The 16302-nt window shown below is 42.4% G+C and overlaps 1 protein-coding gene across 5 annotated transcripts in view; it reads right to left on the bottom strand.

Moving 5' to 3' along the window:
• Positions 1-16302, bottom strand: part of KIF26A (kinesin family member 26A) — a 265866-nt gene that overhangs the window by 158778 nt on the left and 90786 nt on the right. For all 5 annotated transcript variants that reach the window (XM_033952049.1, XM_033952047.1, XM_033952050.1 and 2 more), the window contains exon 3: positions 8598-9110. In XM_033952049.1, the coding sequence (XP_033807940.1) occupies positions 8598-9110 (513 nt within the window). The remainder of the gene's footprint in view (positions 1-8597; positions 9111-16302) is intronic.

A 16302-nucleotide genomic window follows, 5' to 3' on the forward strand; every position in this document is an offset into this window, starting at 1 on the left:
TTCAGGGAGGCGCCTAGTTCAAGCTGCCTTTCAGAAATTTTGCATGGTTAACACGCCGATGAGGGGTGTGTTTTGCATGTGTGCACCCATTTTGGACTTACAAAGACTAGGGGGACACTTGATGAAGTTACACAGTAATAATTTTAAAACCAATAGGAAGAAATATTTTTTTCACTCAGAGAATAGTTGAGCTCTGGAATACGTCGCCAGAGGATGTGGTGAGAGCAGTTAATGTAGCTGGTTTTAAAAAGGATTTGGACAAGTTCCTGGAGGAAAAGTCCATAGTCTGCTGTTGAGACAACCCCTGTCCCCAACCCACCAATGCAGGGTCCCCTGGCTCCCCAACCCTCCTAGTGGCTACCTTTCTATGACTTGCTGGTCCAGGGTTGGATCCAGTGGCATCCAGGAGGGGCCCAGTGTAGTTGGCCAGGAGCCAAAATGGCTCCCCTAGCGGCAGTCTTACGTGACTGTCACTAGGGGTAGTATTTCTGAAAAAGGGCATCATTTTGACTTCAGCGTCAGAGCAACCAGAAGCAATTAGGCATCGCTCCTGACCACCACCCCCCACCTTCAACTCGTCGTACCATCAAGTCAATGAAAGATAGCCACTAGGGAGATTGGGAGGACCAGTGGGGCCCTGCATTAGTGGGTTGGGGACAGAGGGGAAAGCATATCTCAGCAGACCAGGAGCATCAGGCTGTGGCTTTGCATGGCCCGATGCTCCTGGGCAATAGAAATAATGTTCCTTGCAAGGTGGTTCGCAAGCAGCATTATTCCTATAAGATGGGATTCAACAACCTGTGGTACTAGGTTACCGCTGGTTGCTGCATCCTATGAGGCATTAAGGTGCAGTAAAGGGTGAATCTTTACCCCCCATAGAGAACTTAGGGGAAGATTCTTCAAGATGTGGCAATTTTATTAACTTTGCTGCCATGTTTCAGTGCTTATAACCTCGGTCTGTTCCAGCTGTTCCACTTCCTCTCAGTGAAAAAGTATTTTTTTCACATTTTGTTTCTGTTTCTCACCCTTCATTTTCATAGGATAACCCTTCTTCCTAAATTTTCCATTGTCTGGAAAAACCATGGCTTTCTTGAGCATGACATGCCTAGTCCATCTAGTGATCGGGCCAGCCCTTAGAGACCCTGAGTGGTACAGTATGTAAATGTCAAAATAATTAATTGAATACATTTCTTCTTGGATGATGTTCATTGATCCAGGAATCCTCATCCTTCCACGCTGGTGGCTCCTCTTAAAGAGGATTCAAATAATAATGACTCCTCCGTGGAAGCTGCAAGACTAAGCAAGAGGCACCCCCTCAAACCCCCCTCTTTTACAAAGGTGCGCTAAGCTTTTTAGCGCGCCCTAAATATTAGCGCACGCTAAACGCTAACGTGTGCATGCTATCCTTTGGACGCGTTAGCGGTTAGCGCATGCGTTGATTTAGAGCACGCTAAATCCGCGCTAAAATGCTTAGCACGCCTATGTAAAAAGAGGGCCAAAAAGTGGTCAGTGAGCTCTCTCCACATTTTTATCCTCTTCCCCCTTGGACCTGAGGAAGCCAGCACCATCCAAATAAGAGCCAATCCCTAGGCAAACATCTATTCTACATAGCAAGAAATCCAGTCCAGCATTATCTTAATGTCATTACATCAAGTAAATAGCCCAGGCTTTACACCAGGAGAGGTCAGGTTTTGGCTTATAGAAACAATATCTATTCTCTAATGTCCAGGAGGTAACACTGAGCTGATTTATTCCACGCTTTGTACTCTAGATGCCGGGAGCAGCCGCGTTTTTCTCTCACAGGATATTTCGCCCTATATCTCACTGCATTTTGGAGGCTTTACAGGACATAATGAGATTTTGCAATATGCAGGCAATATAATTCATGGGGAAAATAATTCACGATGCATGTGTATACATTTATGCTAATTGTACCACATAGCCTGCAAATCACGGCACAAAATAATTTCATGTACAAATGCTATCTAAAAGGCTTTTACGCTCATTTATGGGAAAGCAGGTTGTTCGCTTTTTCCATTTAGATTCCAAAAGATCAGTAAATCATACACATTAATTACTTCAACCTGTTTCCTTAGGAGGTAGAGTCTTAGCTTGTTACACAAAGGCAATGTGTAGCATAGAATCTCCAAGTTACTATCCATTAGATCTCAGGCATGGTAACCTACTTCATTACACCAAGAAAACACGGAAAAAATGACGTTTTGTAACACAACCATTGTGAGGGCTGCTGTCTTCCAACAGCACAAGCCCCACTGGAAAAGAATTTAGCAGGTCAATATTCAAAACGATTTAACCGGCCTTCGCTTGTTCAAAGCTATCTGGTCATCTTCAGTGACCCTTAACCAGTTAAGCTGAAAATGTCCAGTTATTTATTTATTTAGATTTATATCTCATCCTTCCCAAAGAGGTCAGAACGGGTTACACTTTACGTTCACAGTGTTACAATATAGGGTTTACATACAGTGTGTCGCAAATATCTTCATATACTGATACCGGTGAAGGGTTGAGGGAGTGACTAGGCAAAAAGGTAGGTTTTTAAGCTTTTCTAAAGTTAAGAAGTCTTTTAAGGGCTCTGATATGAGGAGGTAGGCTGTTCCAGAGGTTTGGTAAGAAATGGGAATAGGCCCTGATTCTATAAAAGACGCCTAAGGTTAGGCATTTACATTGGCGCGCTTAGCCAATCTAGGTATCTTATTTTTTTAAGTTAACTTAATCAGCGTAGATTTTTTTTTTTTTTTAATAATTTTTTAATGGCACTTTTCAATTATCTGGTAGGTGCCTAACTTGGAAGGCGCCTACAAATTCAAGGTAGACATCTCTACCCCCAAGGCGCCTACCAGAAAATAGGCATGGTTAAGGGCAGATTCTGGGCAGATTTTGGGCATGGTTTAAACTTAAGCGCACTCATTTAGGCCAAGAAAACCTTAGGCGCCACTAGGTGCAAATCTATAAATGGCGATTAGCAGATGACTGACAGTTGCATTCAGTGGCGCCTACAAGTTAGGTGTCATTTATAGCAGTGGTTCCCAACCCTGTCCTGGAGGACCACCAGGCTAGTCGGGTTTTCAGGATAGCCCTAATGAATATGCATGAGAGAGATCTGCATATAATGGAGGTGCCAGGTATGCAAATCTGCTCCTTGCATATTCATTAGGGCTATCCTGAAAACCCGACTGGCCTGGTGGTCCTCCAGGACAGGGTTGGGAACCACTGATTTATAGAATCGATGCCATAGTACCCAAAGTGAAACTGGCTATTTTGGCGACATTCCAGGGACAGAATAGAGGCCAGCAGCGTGACGGATTTTAAGAGAAAATGGGATACTCATGTGGGATCGTTAAGGGAGTAAACTCAGGGGGGAGGGATACTTGGAATGGGCAGACTTGGTGGGCTATAGCCCTTTTCTGCCGCTTTTTTCTATGTTTCTATGTTTCTAGAATTAGAACTTGGATGGTTAAGTGTCAATATCCAGCACTTAACCAACCAAGGCAAAGGTATAAATAGGACCACAGAAAAGCCAGTCTTATCTTTATGCGGTTCCCAATAGTTGGTTAAGTGCTGCATATCGCACTTAACCGGCTATAGTTTTGGCCAACTCCCTCAACCTGCAAATTCAACACCTAAGTGCGGACAACGCCCAGCACTGATGAGCGCAGCTAGCTGAATATCAACCCCTTAGTTTTGGGACATGCTGCAGTTCAGTTGAGACAAGCTAAATACACATAATTCTGCACATGAGAGAGGGTAATTCTAGAGAGGGACACCCCTATTTTAGATGCCAAAACTGTGCCTATTTGGAGCTTATTCTATAAAGAAAGGTAGGTGCCTAATTTTCTTTATAGAATACTAGCAAAAACTTGCATGGATCCAATATTCAGACAATGCTAAGCTGTTGAACCCCTTATCTCTGCAGATCTGATGAACTTCAGAAAAGCGACGAAAAACTTCCTCTTCCAATGACCCAACCACAGTCCTGATACTCTAGGCACGGACTAGAGAATCATCTTCCTTCACATTTACTTAACTCCGACTGGTTATAAGTGTGTATCATTCTATGCTAACTCAAATGTAAGTCTCATAGTTATTATCCCCAAGTTGCTCTGCCCTCCTAGTGCAATAACCATGTTTCCCCATCCATGTTGATGCTCTTTACCACCTCTGTTTTGTTTAAGGCTATATATGTTATCTTGTAACCTGTTCTGAGCTTTCTGGGAGGATGTGATATAAATCTAAATAAATTTTTTAAAAATGTATGTTCCTAAGTTAGCCTCCTAAATCTGTTCCTTTTCTTCAGTCAGTTTTAGGAATATAAGTTTTCAGTTGAAAATTTGCCTTACTTAAGGAACTTAAAAGTTGCGTTCATAAATTTAGGCCTGCCATTTGTTTGATGTAGCAGTCTAATGTAAGAGCCTAGTGCTGAAAATCAGTGCTACGCTCCCAACTTCTTTGCAGCACCCTAAATCAACCCTTGTTACCACCCACTCTTTATGCTCCTAGATTCAAGAGTTAAGTGAAATTTTTAAGTAGAGGTTTATGTAGGGTTCCAATATTTTTCTCTGGGAAACCGCGGATACATGACCCCGCCCCGTCCTGTATCCAGCTCCATCCTGCTCCACCCCAGCCCTGCCCAGTTCCACCTCTGTTCCTGCCTAGTTCTGTCTCCAGCCCCACCCCTTCCCGCCCCAAGCCTTGCCTCCCCCCCCAAACCTTCTCTCTTCTTCTAGACAAGCTCCAGCCACGTCTGGAGGGCCTGTAGCATGCGCAGATGTGTATGGCATCAACTGCGCACGCTCAGAGGCCCCCCAGATGCGGCCGGACCTCGTCAGAGCTTTCCAAAACCTGGACAAATGCCGTTTTTTGGAAAGTCTGCCCAGGAGCCGGGACTGTCTTCTAAAAAAGAAGACATGTCCGGGTTTTCCCCGACATCTGATAACCCTAGATTTATGCACTCAGCCCTAGTAAAGTTTCAAAAAGGCCAATTTATGGACATAACTCTCAAAGTGAGCAAAAAGACACCAAATAAGTCCATCAAGTTCAAAATGCAGCAATATGACTACTGAAAAACCTACAAGACCATGACCCAGTCACTCTAACACTAATATCGCCCCACTGTCTGCCCATAACCAAAAGTTGCATCTTCAAAGGTCTAACGTTGACATCTAAATCCCTCTACAACATGACAACCAAATACTTCTCAGACAAACTTCATCTCTACACCCTAAAGAGAACGCTATGCTCCCAAGATGAAATGCGCCTACATACGCCATCAGGACACGCCCTTCAACTCCAGACAGCCTAGAAACAATCCTATTCCCATTTCGTACCAAAACTCTGGAACAGCCTACTTCCTCATATCAGAGCCCTTAAAGGACTTCTTAACTTTAGAAAATCTGTAAAAACCTACCTTTTTGCCTAGTCACACTCTCAACCCTTCACCAGCATCAGTAAGTAATCCTATATGAAGATATATTGCAACGGCGACCCATCAAAAGCACGCAGGACATTGGTGCGCCAACAATCTCACCCCATTAGTGTGCAGGACACATGCACGCCACCACTTTCAGGCCTTCCCCTTTGCGCTCTGAGGGGGGGGAACTCCCCCCACTACACTGAAAACTCCTGAAGAGCGAAAACGTGAAAGAGAATGGGAGTTTTCAGTATATTGGGGGGGTTGCCCCCAACCCCCCCCAACATGAGCATGAGGAGTTGTAAGTGTAGTAGGGGGTTCACACACACACACACACACACACATCCTCAGAACACAAACGGGAAGGCCTCAAACCTGCAGAAGCAGCAGTGCACATGTGTCCTCTGCGCAAATGTCAGGGCGGGATTGTCAGAACGCCAATGTCCTGCATGCTTTCGACGGTATACCATTGCAACCCACTGTATGTAAACCTTATATTGTAACACTGTGAATGTAAACAATAACCCGTTCTGAGCTTTTTGGAGAGAGCGAGATGTAAATATTAATTAATTAATTAAAAGGTCAATTTATGGACATACTGTAACTCTCAAAGGGAGTAACATAAATGCTGTGCAACACATTGTTAGACTTTAATGTTGACCCTCGTCCATTCCTTTCACACTAGATTACTATCTTTACCAGTTGTGTTGTGACACCTGATGCAGGCAATTGTATGCTGAAACACAGCCGCGTCGGGTCTTATTGTTTTTGCTACTAGTAGCTGGATTGAATAAACTCTCACTATGATACTCCAGTGGCCATTGTCTTGCTTTGTATTTCTGCCCCTGAATTTTAAGCACAATCACTTACACCAGGCACACAGTTGGCGTAAATGCTACTTATGCATTCTATATATGGTACTCTGAGTTACATTTGCAATGTAATTGAATAATAAATCAATTAGTGCTGATAACAGGATGCGCGCCTAAATTTTACACATGATGCCAAAAAGGAGGCACTGAAATGGGAGGGTTATGTGCAGATCTGGGACATTCCTCACATTTATGCACATAGGGATCCTTTTACTAAGGCGTGCTAACTGATTAAGCGCACGCTAAATGCTCATGCGTCCATAGAATATAATGGGCGTGATAGCATTTAGCACGCGCTCATCGCTAGTGCATGTTAAATCGTTTAGCGCGTGCTAAATTGGCTAGCGCGCCTTAGTAAAAGGGGGGGAAAATTATAGAATAAAGGGAATCTGCACCTAACTTTAGGTGCAAGGACTTGCCCTATTTCATGTTGGTGCAGATGGCTTTTCCTAAAGTTAGGCGCGGCTCCCAGGTGTAAGTGCTATTCTATAAACCACGCCTAACTTTAGGCGCAGCCATCTGCACCAACAGAAATAGGGCAAATCCCTTTATTTTATAATCTTATGGCATAGCGCTTAAGCAATTTTTCCAGCAACAATTTTTTAGGTGCAATATATGGAATACAGCCCTAAATAATTACAGTACCGGGAATCACATGTGTCCTGCGTCAAAGAAAGCTGCCCCTTACAGAATTATCCCAGAATGCAGCAAATGGTAGAAAAGTCAACAGTAGGGCCATTCCATTACAAATACCAATAGGTTTTTGAGATGAAAACTTAAAAATTTTTGAACAAAAATATTAAGACATCTAAGAAAATGTAGATAAAAATAAGTCGCCTTTTCATGATTTTGACAGGGGTTCAAATGATTACATATAATTGGAAAAATCATGATAGGATTAATTTCAATTTTTGGTGGGCAACTGTGTGTACAATATATAAATATGAAAAGATGATGGCAGAACGTTTAGGTATTAGCAAGTCCTTTAATGAGGTATGGGGTCCATTGACTAATTTTATTACGTTATAATTAAAATTATGATTCTCCTTTTTTTCGTTAGATTCCTTTACACATCCAGGGAGGGTGGGGGGGTGGAATATTTATTTGGAAGAGTCAAATTAATTTTTTTATTATATTGATAGCATAAGATATAATATTATTGTTTATAACTAGGATAAGAAGGGGAGGAAAAATTGTTTAATGTAATAATTGTGATGATAATGTATTTTCATACAGTTTTTCTGATTCTTCAATTGTATACATTATAAAAGTTTGAAATGTCAATAAAGATTTACAAAAAAAAAAGACATCTAAGAAACATAAGACAGGCTTAGGAAGCAAGACCTAATGCATAAATGCTTAGAGTACCTGATTACTATTCAATGTATTGTAAACCGCTTTGATATCTCTGGAGGAAAGCGGTATATCATATAAACATAACTATAACCATAACCCCAGCACTGGCACTAAGTCAACAGACTGGCCCTAGCTACCATCGTGTTTAGATGAAAAGTAATTATTAGATTTGTTTTACTGCCCATCAGTGGAGGTTGACTAAGCGGTTTACATTTAGGTACTCAAGCATTTTTCCCTGTCTGTCCAGGTGGGCTTACAATCTATCTAATCTAACTGGAGCAATGGAGGATTAAGTGACTTTCCCAGGGTCACAAAGAGCAGATTGGGGCTTGAACCCAAAACCTCAGGGTGCTGAGTTTGTAGCTTTAACCACTGCACCATTCTAGAAATCAAAATGTAGTACAAGTGAGCCAAGTATAGGACAATCAAATCATTGTGACATCACTGATGAAGTTGGCTCTTAGTCATTGGTGGAATGTAGCATTATGATGTCACGATACCAGCTCTGGTTATCAGAGGCTGAACTTTTCACACTATTTATTTATTCAATTTTCTATACCGTTCTCCCAAAGGAGCTCAGAATAATTTACATGAATTTATTCAGGTACTCAAGTATTTGTCCCAGCAGACTCACAATCTATCTAATGTACCTGGGGCAATGGAGGAATTAAGTGACTTGCCCAGGGTCACAAGGAGCAGCGTGGGGCTTGAACCCACAACCTCAGGATACTGAGATTGTAGCTCTAACCACTAAACCATTCCTCCCTCAATTAATAATTTATTGAATTTTTCATGAAAATAAAACACAGGGGCACCACGCTTTCCATATCATTAAATGATGTCTGATTTAACTGCATGATCCATCATGTTTTTTTGTTGTTTTGTTTTTTTTGGGGGGGGAGGGTTGGATGTTAAATACCACCTTTGTTAAAGATACTTACAAGACAAGGTGAAGGAAGGAAGCTGTTTACTCTAGAGATGCTCCACATGCCCTGCAGGTATTGTTGAGCCTGAATCGTTACTGAGCTCAAAGCACTTGAGAGGCCGCTGGGAGCCACAGTAACTTGCACACTGGAATTTGGAAAGTTGCTTGTGCTTTGGGGCCATCCGACTGCCTTGTTTCTCTCTATCCCAGGGCAAAGATTTGACGGTTTCCCAGACTCTCTACCCACCTGCCCGGCAATCATCGGCAAGTCCTTCTGTGACGACATCATGCCCATGTTTTGGGAGGTTTGCCTTGGCATGACACTTGCCCCTGCTGCAGAGCGCTGGGGGTCAGGCATCTCTTGGCAGTTCACTTGGCTAAGGGCCTGGATCATCCGAAGAGCTTCCTGCTTCAGCTGGTTCACGTGGGCTGCACAAACTTCACAGCGGCTCCCCCCTTCATTCCTGCTTTTCTGCAAATAGTCAGGCACTTGAAGCTTGTCAAAAATTAAAGCTGAAAACTGTGGGTCCTGTAAGGGGGGACAAAACAAACAATGCGTTAGTCAAGACCTGTGCAAGACAAACAGACCCGAGAACTGCAAACCTGCTTGTTATGCATTGCTATCAGCACTCCTAGGTATCTTGCTACAACGCTACAACTGAGCAGTGGGTCTCACAATCCATAATTGATTAACAAGCGATAAGCAATTCTACAAGCAAAATGCTCAGCAGGAAAATAATTATCAGGACTTAACAGTGGAATTTGTGCTTGATAACTACCCATCTTCTTTCTCTGCTAATTAAATGCTCCTTTTCCCAAGCGCCTCACACACACCCTCGAACACTCCCTCTCTCCAGCCCCAAGAAAGAAGACATCACAGGAGCTTTGCAAAACAGCAACACCTTCTGGCTAGACTCAGGTTGCTCATGTACTAGGAACTCATTATCGGAAGAAAGACCATAAATGTGCTCCTTCTACTCCCCCCTGTCCCTACCATGTACCTTCAGACTACTAATACGAATGGGCAATAATGGCCTACAGATTTATTACCCACCCCTTCTCTCCTTAAACCTCCAATCTGCAATTTTACAGCTTAAAACTTTTCCAATTATACTATCCAGCACTGAACACCAGGGAGCATCACATCTGCGCCTTTATTGGCAGTACTTTGCTCTTTAGATTCTATGGGAAATTAATTGATGGGCAGTAAAGAATGATTTTACTACTTAGACTCCCTCTAATGTTTATAGAATTAAGAAGACCCTAGTGATACTTTGCTGGAAATCTAAAAGTTTACAATGAAAGTTCACAAGGTGGAGAAAACTAGTCCCGGAGAGGGCAATAAAAGGAACCGGTTCATCTTCAAAAGAGCATTTCAAATCCATAATGACTTTTTTTTCCCCTACAAAACTATGTTCATTATAATTTAATTAATCAGTGCTGCTCAGAAACAGTTCTCCCTCCCTACTCCATATGCCCTATCCACCTCACTTCAGATCTGGACTCCAGCCTACCCTACCAGAACTGCTTCTTGAGAGACTCAGTAAGGACAAGAATGCAGAACCCTGACCACCACAGAAATTCTTTATGACATTTGTAACCTGCTTAGCAAAAAAAACAGACAGCATATACATAAAAAAAATATTCTGTAGATTCATTACAACATTATTCCTTAATTAACCCCCCTCCTCCTTTTACAAAACCGTAGCACGGTTTCTAGTGCCGGCCGCAGTGAAAGCTTCTATAAACAAAGTAGTTTTCAGTAACTTTTTAAATTTCAGGATATCAGAAAGTGATCTCAACGGTCCTGTCAATTTATTCCATAGCACTATACCTGCTTCTGAAATCACAGTTGCAATTAAGTTTTCATAGTGCATATGGTACAACACATCCATTGATAGATGCATTATTCCCTCAGACATTAATGATCTAACATAGCATATTGTACTTGATTTGATCTTGAAAAATTGAAGAAGACAGAAAGTTTTTTAAAAATGTTCAACATTCTATCACTTCTCCATTGGGGAGCTTCCTTGTTGGCTATTCTTTCATCTGTACTTTTACTTAAATCCTGTTGTTGCTGAACCACCTAACAAATTTTTTAGTTTATGCTCCAAAGAAAAATCTTTATAAATGCCTGTGCAATCACCTGCTTTACATTACATTACATTAGTGATTTCTATTCCGCTTGTGCCTTGCGGTTCTAAACGGATTACAAATTAGAAGACTGGACATTTCCAGTAGCATTGCAGTACATAGAATCAAGAATGTGTCAAGTTACAATTGTTAGTCTGGACATTTCCAGGAGAAATTGAAAGCAGATAGTAGATAGTGATAGGTTGTTTTGATGAATAGAAATAATACAGTCAGGATTCAGAGGTGTTGATGTGGTGGTGGTGGTGGTGGTCATGAGAGTATTTTCTAATACTATTGTGAGGTTATGATGATGGGAAGTGTTTTTTGAAGAGATGAGTTTTGATTTCTTTTCGGAATACTTTAATGTCTACTGATTTGGTCAGTAGATTGGAGATGGTAGTATCGATCTTTGCTGCCTGTGACACTAAAAGGCTGTCGTATAGTTTCTTTCGTCGTGTTCCATTGAGAGGGGGGTAAATGAAAAGGCTCTGAGTTCTCCTTAATCTGTGTGAGAGGTTACGGTGTAGTCTGTTGTTTATGTAGCTGGGTGCTGTTTCGTGTATTACTTTGTATAGTAGACAGTAGAATTTGAACTGGGATCTTGCTTTTATTGGTAGCCAGTGTGAGTCTAGGTATGCGTTGGTGATGTGGTCATATTTGCCGAGGGAGTAGATGAGTCTGAGGGCCGTGTTCTGAACAGTCTGTAGTTGTTTTATCATGTAGTTTGGGCATGATAGGTAGAGGCTGTTGCAATAATCTACAATTCTTAGTACTAGGGATTGTACTAATATTTTGTATTGATCTTTGTTGAAGAATTTTCTTATTTTTCTTAGGTTACGCATTGTGAAGAAAGCTCTTTGGATGATTTTGTGGATTTGAGACTGCATTGTGCAGTTTCTGTCTAGTTGTATTCCCAGGATCTTGAGTGTACTTTGCATTGGGTACTTGATTGTATTTAATTCTAGTTCTGTGAGAGATGGTTTTTTTTCCTTCTCTAGTAGTAGGAATTTAGTTTTTTCCGAGTTCAGTTTTAGTTTATGACTATGATAGCCTAATATTCAAAAATGCATATCTGCATAGCAGCAGCCTCCATACAAAAAATGTATGCCTTATCCATGGATTTTCAGTGGATCCATTTTTTACTGCATCAAGATTTACAAAGACTAGGGTAGACTCGGTGAAGTTACAGAGTAATACTTTTAAAACCAATAGGAGGAAATATTTTTCATTCAGAGAATAATTAAGCCCTGGAATGTGTTGCCAGAGGATGTGGTAAGAGTAGTTAATGTAGCTGGGTTTTTTTTAAAGGGTTTGGATAAGTTCCTGGAGGAAAAGTCCTTAGTCTGCTATTGAGACAGACATGGGGGAAGCCACTGCTTGCCCTGGATCGGTAGCATGGAATGCTACTACTGTTTGGGTTTTTGCCAGGTACTTGTGATTTGGATGGGCCTCTGTGAAGATGGGATACTGGGCTAGATGGGCCATTGGTCTGATCCAGTAAGGCTATTCTTATGTTCACTACCCCAAAACTGCTGCTGAAAATTGTTACAGACCACCCCAGCACCATACAGATAGGGCCATGATGGAGTGTGGGCATTCTGTCTAACTCTATGGACGGTGTCAGGTCAAAAGCGCGCCGGGACAAAGGTGCGAGCGGACAATTGAGCGCAGCGCGGAGGCGCGCGCCGAAGATAATTACTGTTTTTAGGGCTCCAACGGGGGGGGGGGCGTGGGGGGGAACCCCCCCACTTTACTTAATACACATCGTGCCGCGTTGTGGGGGCGTTGGGAGGGCGTTGGGGGGTTGTAACATCCCAAATTTTACTGACAACTTCACTTTTTCCCTGTTTTTAGGGAAAAAGTTAAGTTTACAGTAAAATGTGGGGGGTTACAACCCCCCAAACCCCCCACAACGCCTGCGCGATTTGTATTAAGTAAACTGGGGGGTGCTCCCCAACAAAAACCCCCGTCGGAGACCCTAAAAACAGTAATTTTCTTTCGGCGCGCGCCTCCATCTTGCGCTCAGTTGTCGGCGCGCGCATTTGTCTTCCGCGTTGTTGTCTATGAACCCTATGGACAGGCTGCCATATTCAGTCACTGTCCACACAGTGATGCAGTTTAATTCAGGACAGCAAAAAAAAAAACCTGTCTGAATATCACCACTATCTTTACAGCCGATAGTGGTCACTGCTGTCTGTTTTTGTCATATTATTTAAATTAAGTTATTTATTAAAATATTAATTATGAAAAAATGCCCAGGCCTAGGAGGAACTAACACCAAAAAAATCTCCCCGTTAAGAAAAATATACACTGGGCGGTGGAGTGGTGTATCTGAGGCTTTTGATGTATTTGAACTCCCTGAAATGGATTAAATGAACTAAGGGCTCCTTTTACAAAGGCACACGAGCGGTATTAGCGCACGCGTAGCACGCACTAGCCGCTACTGCCTCCTTTTAAGCAGGCGGTCATTTTTCGGCTAGCGCGCACTAATCTTGTGCGCAAGCTCAAAAAGCCAGCGCACCTTAGTAAAAAGGAGCCATAAATGATTGAACTGAATTAAATTTTGCAGCATCTTACAGCAAAAAAACTTCAAGACTACAACTATTGCTCTAAGTATAAATAGTAAGTGTGACCATTTGTGATGATAACTTAAGTCTGTATATATTCAGCACCACTCACTATCCAGATGGCGGTGTTGCCTATTCGGATTTTTTTTTTTTTTTTTTTTTAAACGGCATTTGAATATTGACCTATGAATGTTCTGTTTATAGAGGGGAAGCAAGAAACTGGTTGAAACCACCACAAAAACGCTAAGGTCTTAGGTGTGTTGCCTTGTTGAGACATTACTAAAACTTTGGAACTCTACTTTGGGATACTGTTTGGGCTCTGTTGCAAGACCATCGTCCATTCCCACTCCCCCACCCCCTTTTAATTGATTTATTCATTTATTTCCAAGTTCCAAGTTTCCAAGTTTATTCAATATTTGATTAATCGCTTAATTAACATTCTAAGCAATGTACATAGTATAATAATAAACATAAGTTAATAGAGGGAGACTGACAATTTAATAATATCGCACCTAATCGCATTATTTATAGAGGTTAAATGTTCCGTCGACATCAGCAAGCATTTCTTTCGCCACTGCTAGCTTTAAGCCCCCGATATTCAATGCTGGGCCATATCCGGCCACCATCACTGAATATCCAGGTTTGTACGGCCACCTATCTCTTGTGCGATTAGGTGCAATATTCAGTACTTAACCATCTAAGCGAAAAAAAAAGATAAAGATGGGACTGAGTTAAGTAACCTGTGCAAGCTCACAGGCAGCAGTACTGGGATTGAACCCAAGACCTCAGGGTGCTGAGGCAGCAGCTCTAAACACTAGGCCAGGCCTCCACCCCAGTTTAGTGTTGCCGAATATAAGTGGATAGCCCTACACACGTGCTTTAAGTAACTCTGAATATCGACCCAGGAGTATTTAGCATCACTGAAATCCATTGCTACATGACTTTTCCAATGTACAAGGAGGTGTAATATCTTAGCGAACAAGCTGTTAAAACAAAGTTTTTATCATCTCATTTTGGGTCCTTCAGAGTCCTGGCATTATAAACCACACTTACAAGCCTCATTACCACTTTCGATTTAGCTTTAAGAACTCTCCTATAAGGGTATAGCTTTCAAAAGATGAACTATCCTCTAATGCCTCAGCACGGGCAAGGGTGATGCCCTGCAATATGAGGACAGGATGATATGCTGTGGGAGCTCTGGCTTCCACTTTTAGATTTAAACATTCTAGGACCCTGAAGGAGAATAAAGGAGACCATCATTTAGTGCTGGAATTTTGATGAGCCTCTACAAGAGGGCATTTAAACTACTCAACCAGTTTTTATAACCACTATTTTTTTTTTTTTTTTATAGTTGAGGGCTGTTCTCCTCCTGCTGCTTACTGAAGGACCAGATGTGCTTCTGGAATACTTTTATTTTTCCACTTGGTGTTCCAGAAACACCTGGCCATTCCGCAGGCATGAAGGTTAAAGGAAACACAAGTCACTGCTGGAAGCATTAAGCATCACTTGAAAGTGAAGCCTGCAGCCATTAAACTCAGTTTTACTGTCCTGTGATAGACTCTCCTTTTTAAGAATCCCCACCTCAGGAAGAACAGCTGCAATAAGCCGGCTGAAGAAATCACACCCTCATATTTAGGAGAAGGAAGACATAAAAGCCAATTACCAAACGTGCCTTGCAGGCCCCCAAATTCTGCCAATGAATGTGCCTGCAATCATTACTGCTTACTAACCAAAGTAACCCATATATTTCATTTGAGAAATTTATGTTCTATATTTAGACAAGGTCCTGGGCATTAATGTATTTTCCCCCATGATCATATATCAAAATGAGAAAACCCCTTTTATATATCTGCCCAAAATATTTTGGGTGATCACAAAAAAAAGGGTATCCTAAAGTCACTCTAGAGTAGACACATACACTCAAATAATGGCCAGGCAGCAAAGTTTCCTTTCCAACCTGCTGTTAAGGCTTCTAAGTAGATGAAAAACTGCAAGCCAACAGTCCAATTACTTAGGGTGTGCATTCATCAGCATGCATTTGCTTCTTTTACAGCTCCATAAAGAGGTTAGTGCATTCTAAATTAATTTAATTGCATTAACCTACAAATTAACACCTTAAAAAAAACTTTTAAAAATGACTGCATGAAACAATGTGAAAAAAAAGTCCAAATATCAGGGTCAAGCCCAAAATTAATCTGAGGATTTTTTGCCCTGTGCACATACTCTCTACTACTACTTGGACAATTTCCTGGAGGAAAAGTTCATAGTCTGTTATTGAGAAAGACATGGGGGAAGCCACTGCTTGCCCTGGATCGGTAGCAAGGAATGTTGCTATTCTTTGGGTTCTGGCCAGGTACTAGGGACCTGGATTGGCCGCCGTGAGAATGGGCTACTGGGCTTGATGGACCATTGGTCTGACCTAGTAAGGCTATTCTTATGTACTTATTTCTTACTACCGTATATACTCAAATATAGTCGATCCGAATATAAGTCGAGACCCCCCCCCTTTCCACCCCAAAAAGGAGGAAAATGGTTGACTTGAATATAAGTCGGGCAGCTTAAAATTCAAGTGTCCTGCCATGTCAGGCTCTGCCCCAGCCCCCTTCCCTCCATCCCTCCCCTGTCAGGCACTGCACCCAGCACCCTTCCTTCCTCCCCTCCCCTGTCAGGCATTGCACCTAGCACCCTTCCTTCCTTCCCTCCCCTGTCAGGCTCTGCACCCAGCACCCTTCCATCTCCCCTCCCCTGTCAGGCTTTGCGTCCAGCACCCTTCCTTCCTCCCCTCCCCTGTCAGGCTCTGCACCCTTCCTTCCTTTCCCTGTCAGACTCTGCACTCTCCCTCCCAGACTCTGCCCTCTGTCCCCCCCCTCCCTGCCCTATCTTCTTCAAACCTCTGCCGATCTGGTGGAGGTGCAGCGGGTCCTCTGCCGATCGCTGGAGCCAGTAAGGAAGCTACTCAGCGCCAATCGCACTGCTGCTCGTGCAGCTCAGATGGTGAAGTTGGATCGCCCAGCCGGT

The sequence above is a fragment of the Geotrypetes seraphini genome, chromosome 7 (assembly GCF_902459505.1).
Source record: "Geotrypetes seraphini chromosome 7, aGeoSer1.1, whole genome shotgun sequence".
Taxonomy (NCBI): domain Eukaryota; kingdom Metazoa; phylum Chordata; class Amphibia; order Gymnophiona; family Dermophiidae; genus Geotrypetes; species Geotrypetes seraphini.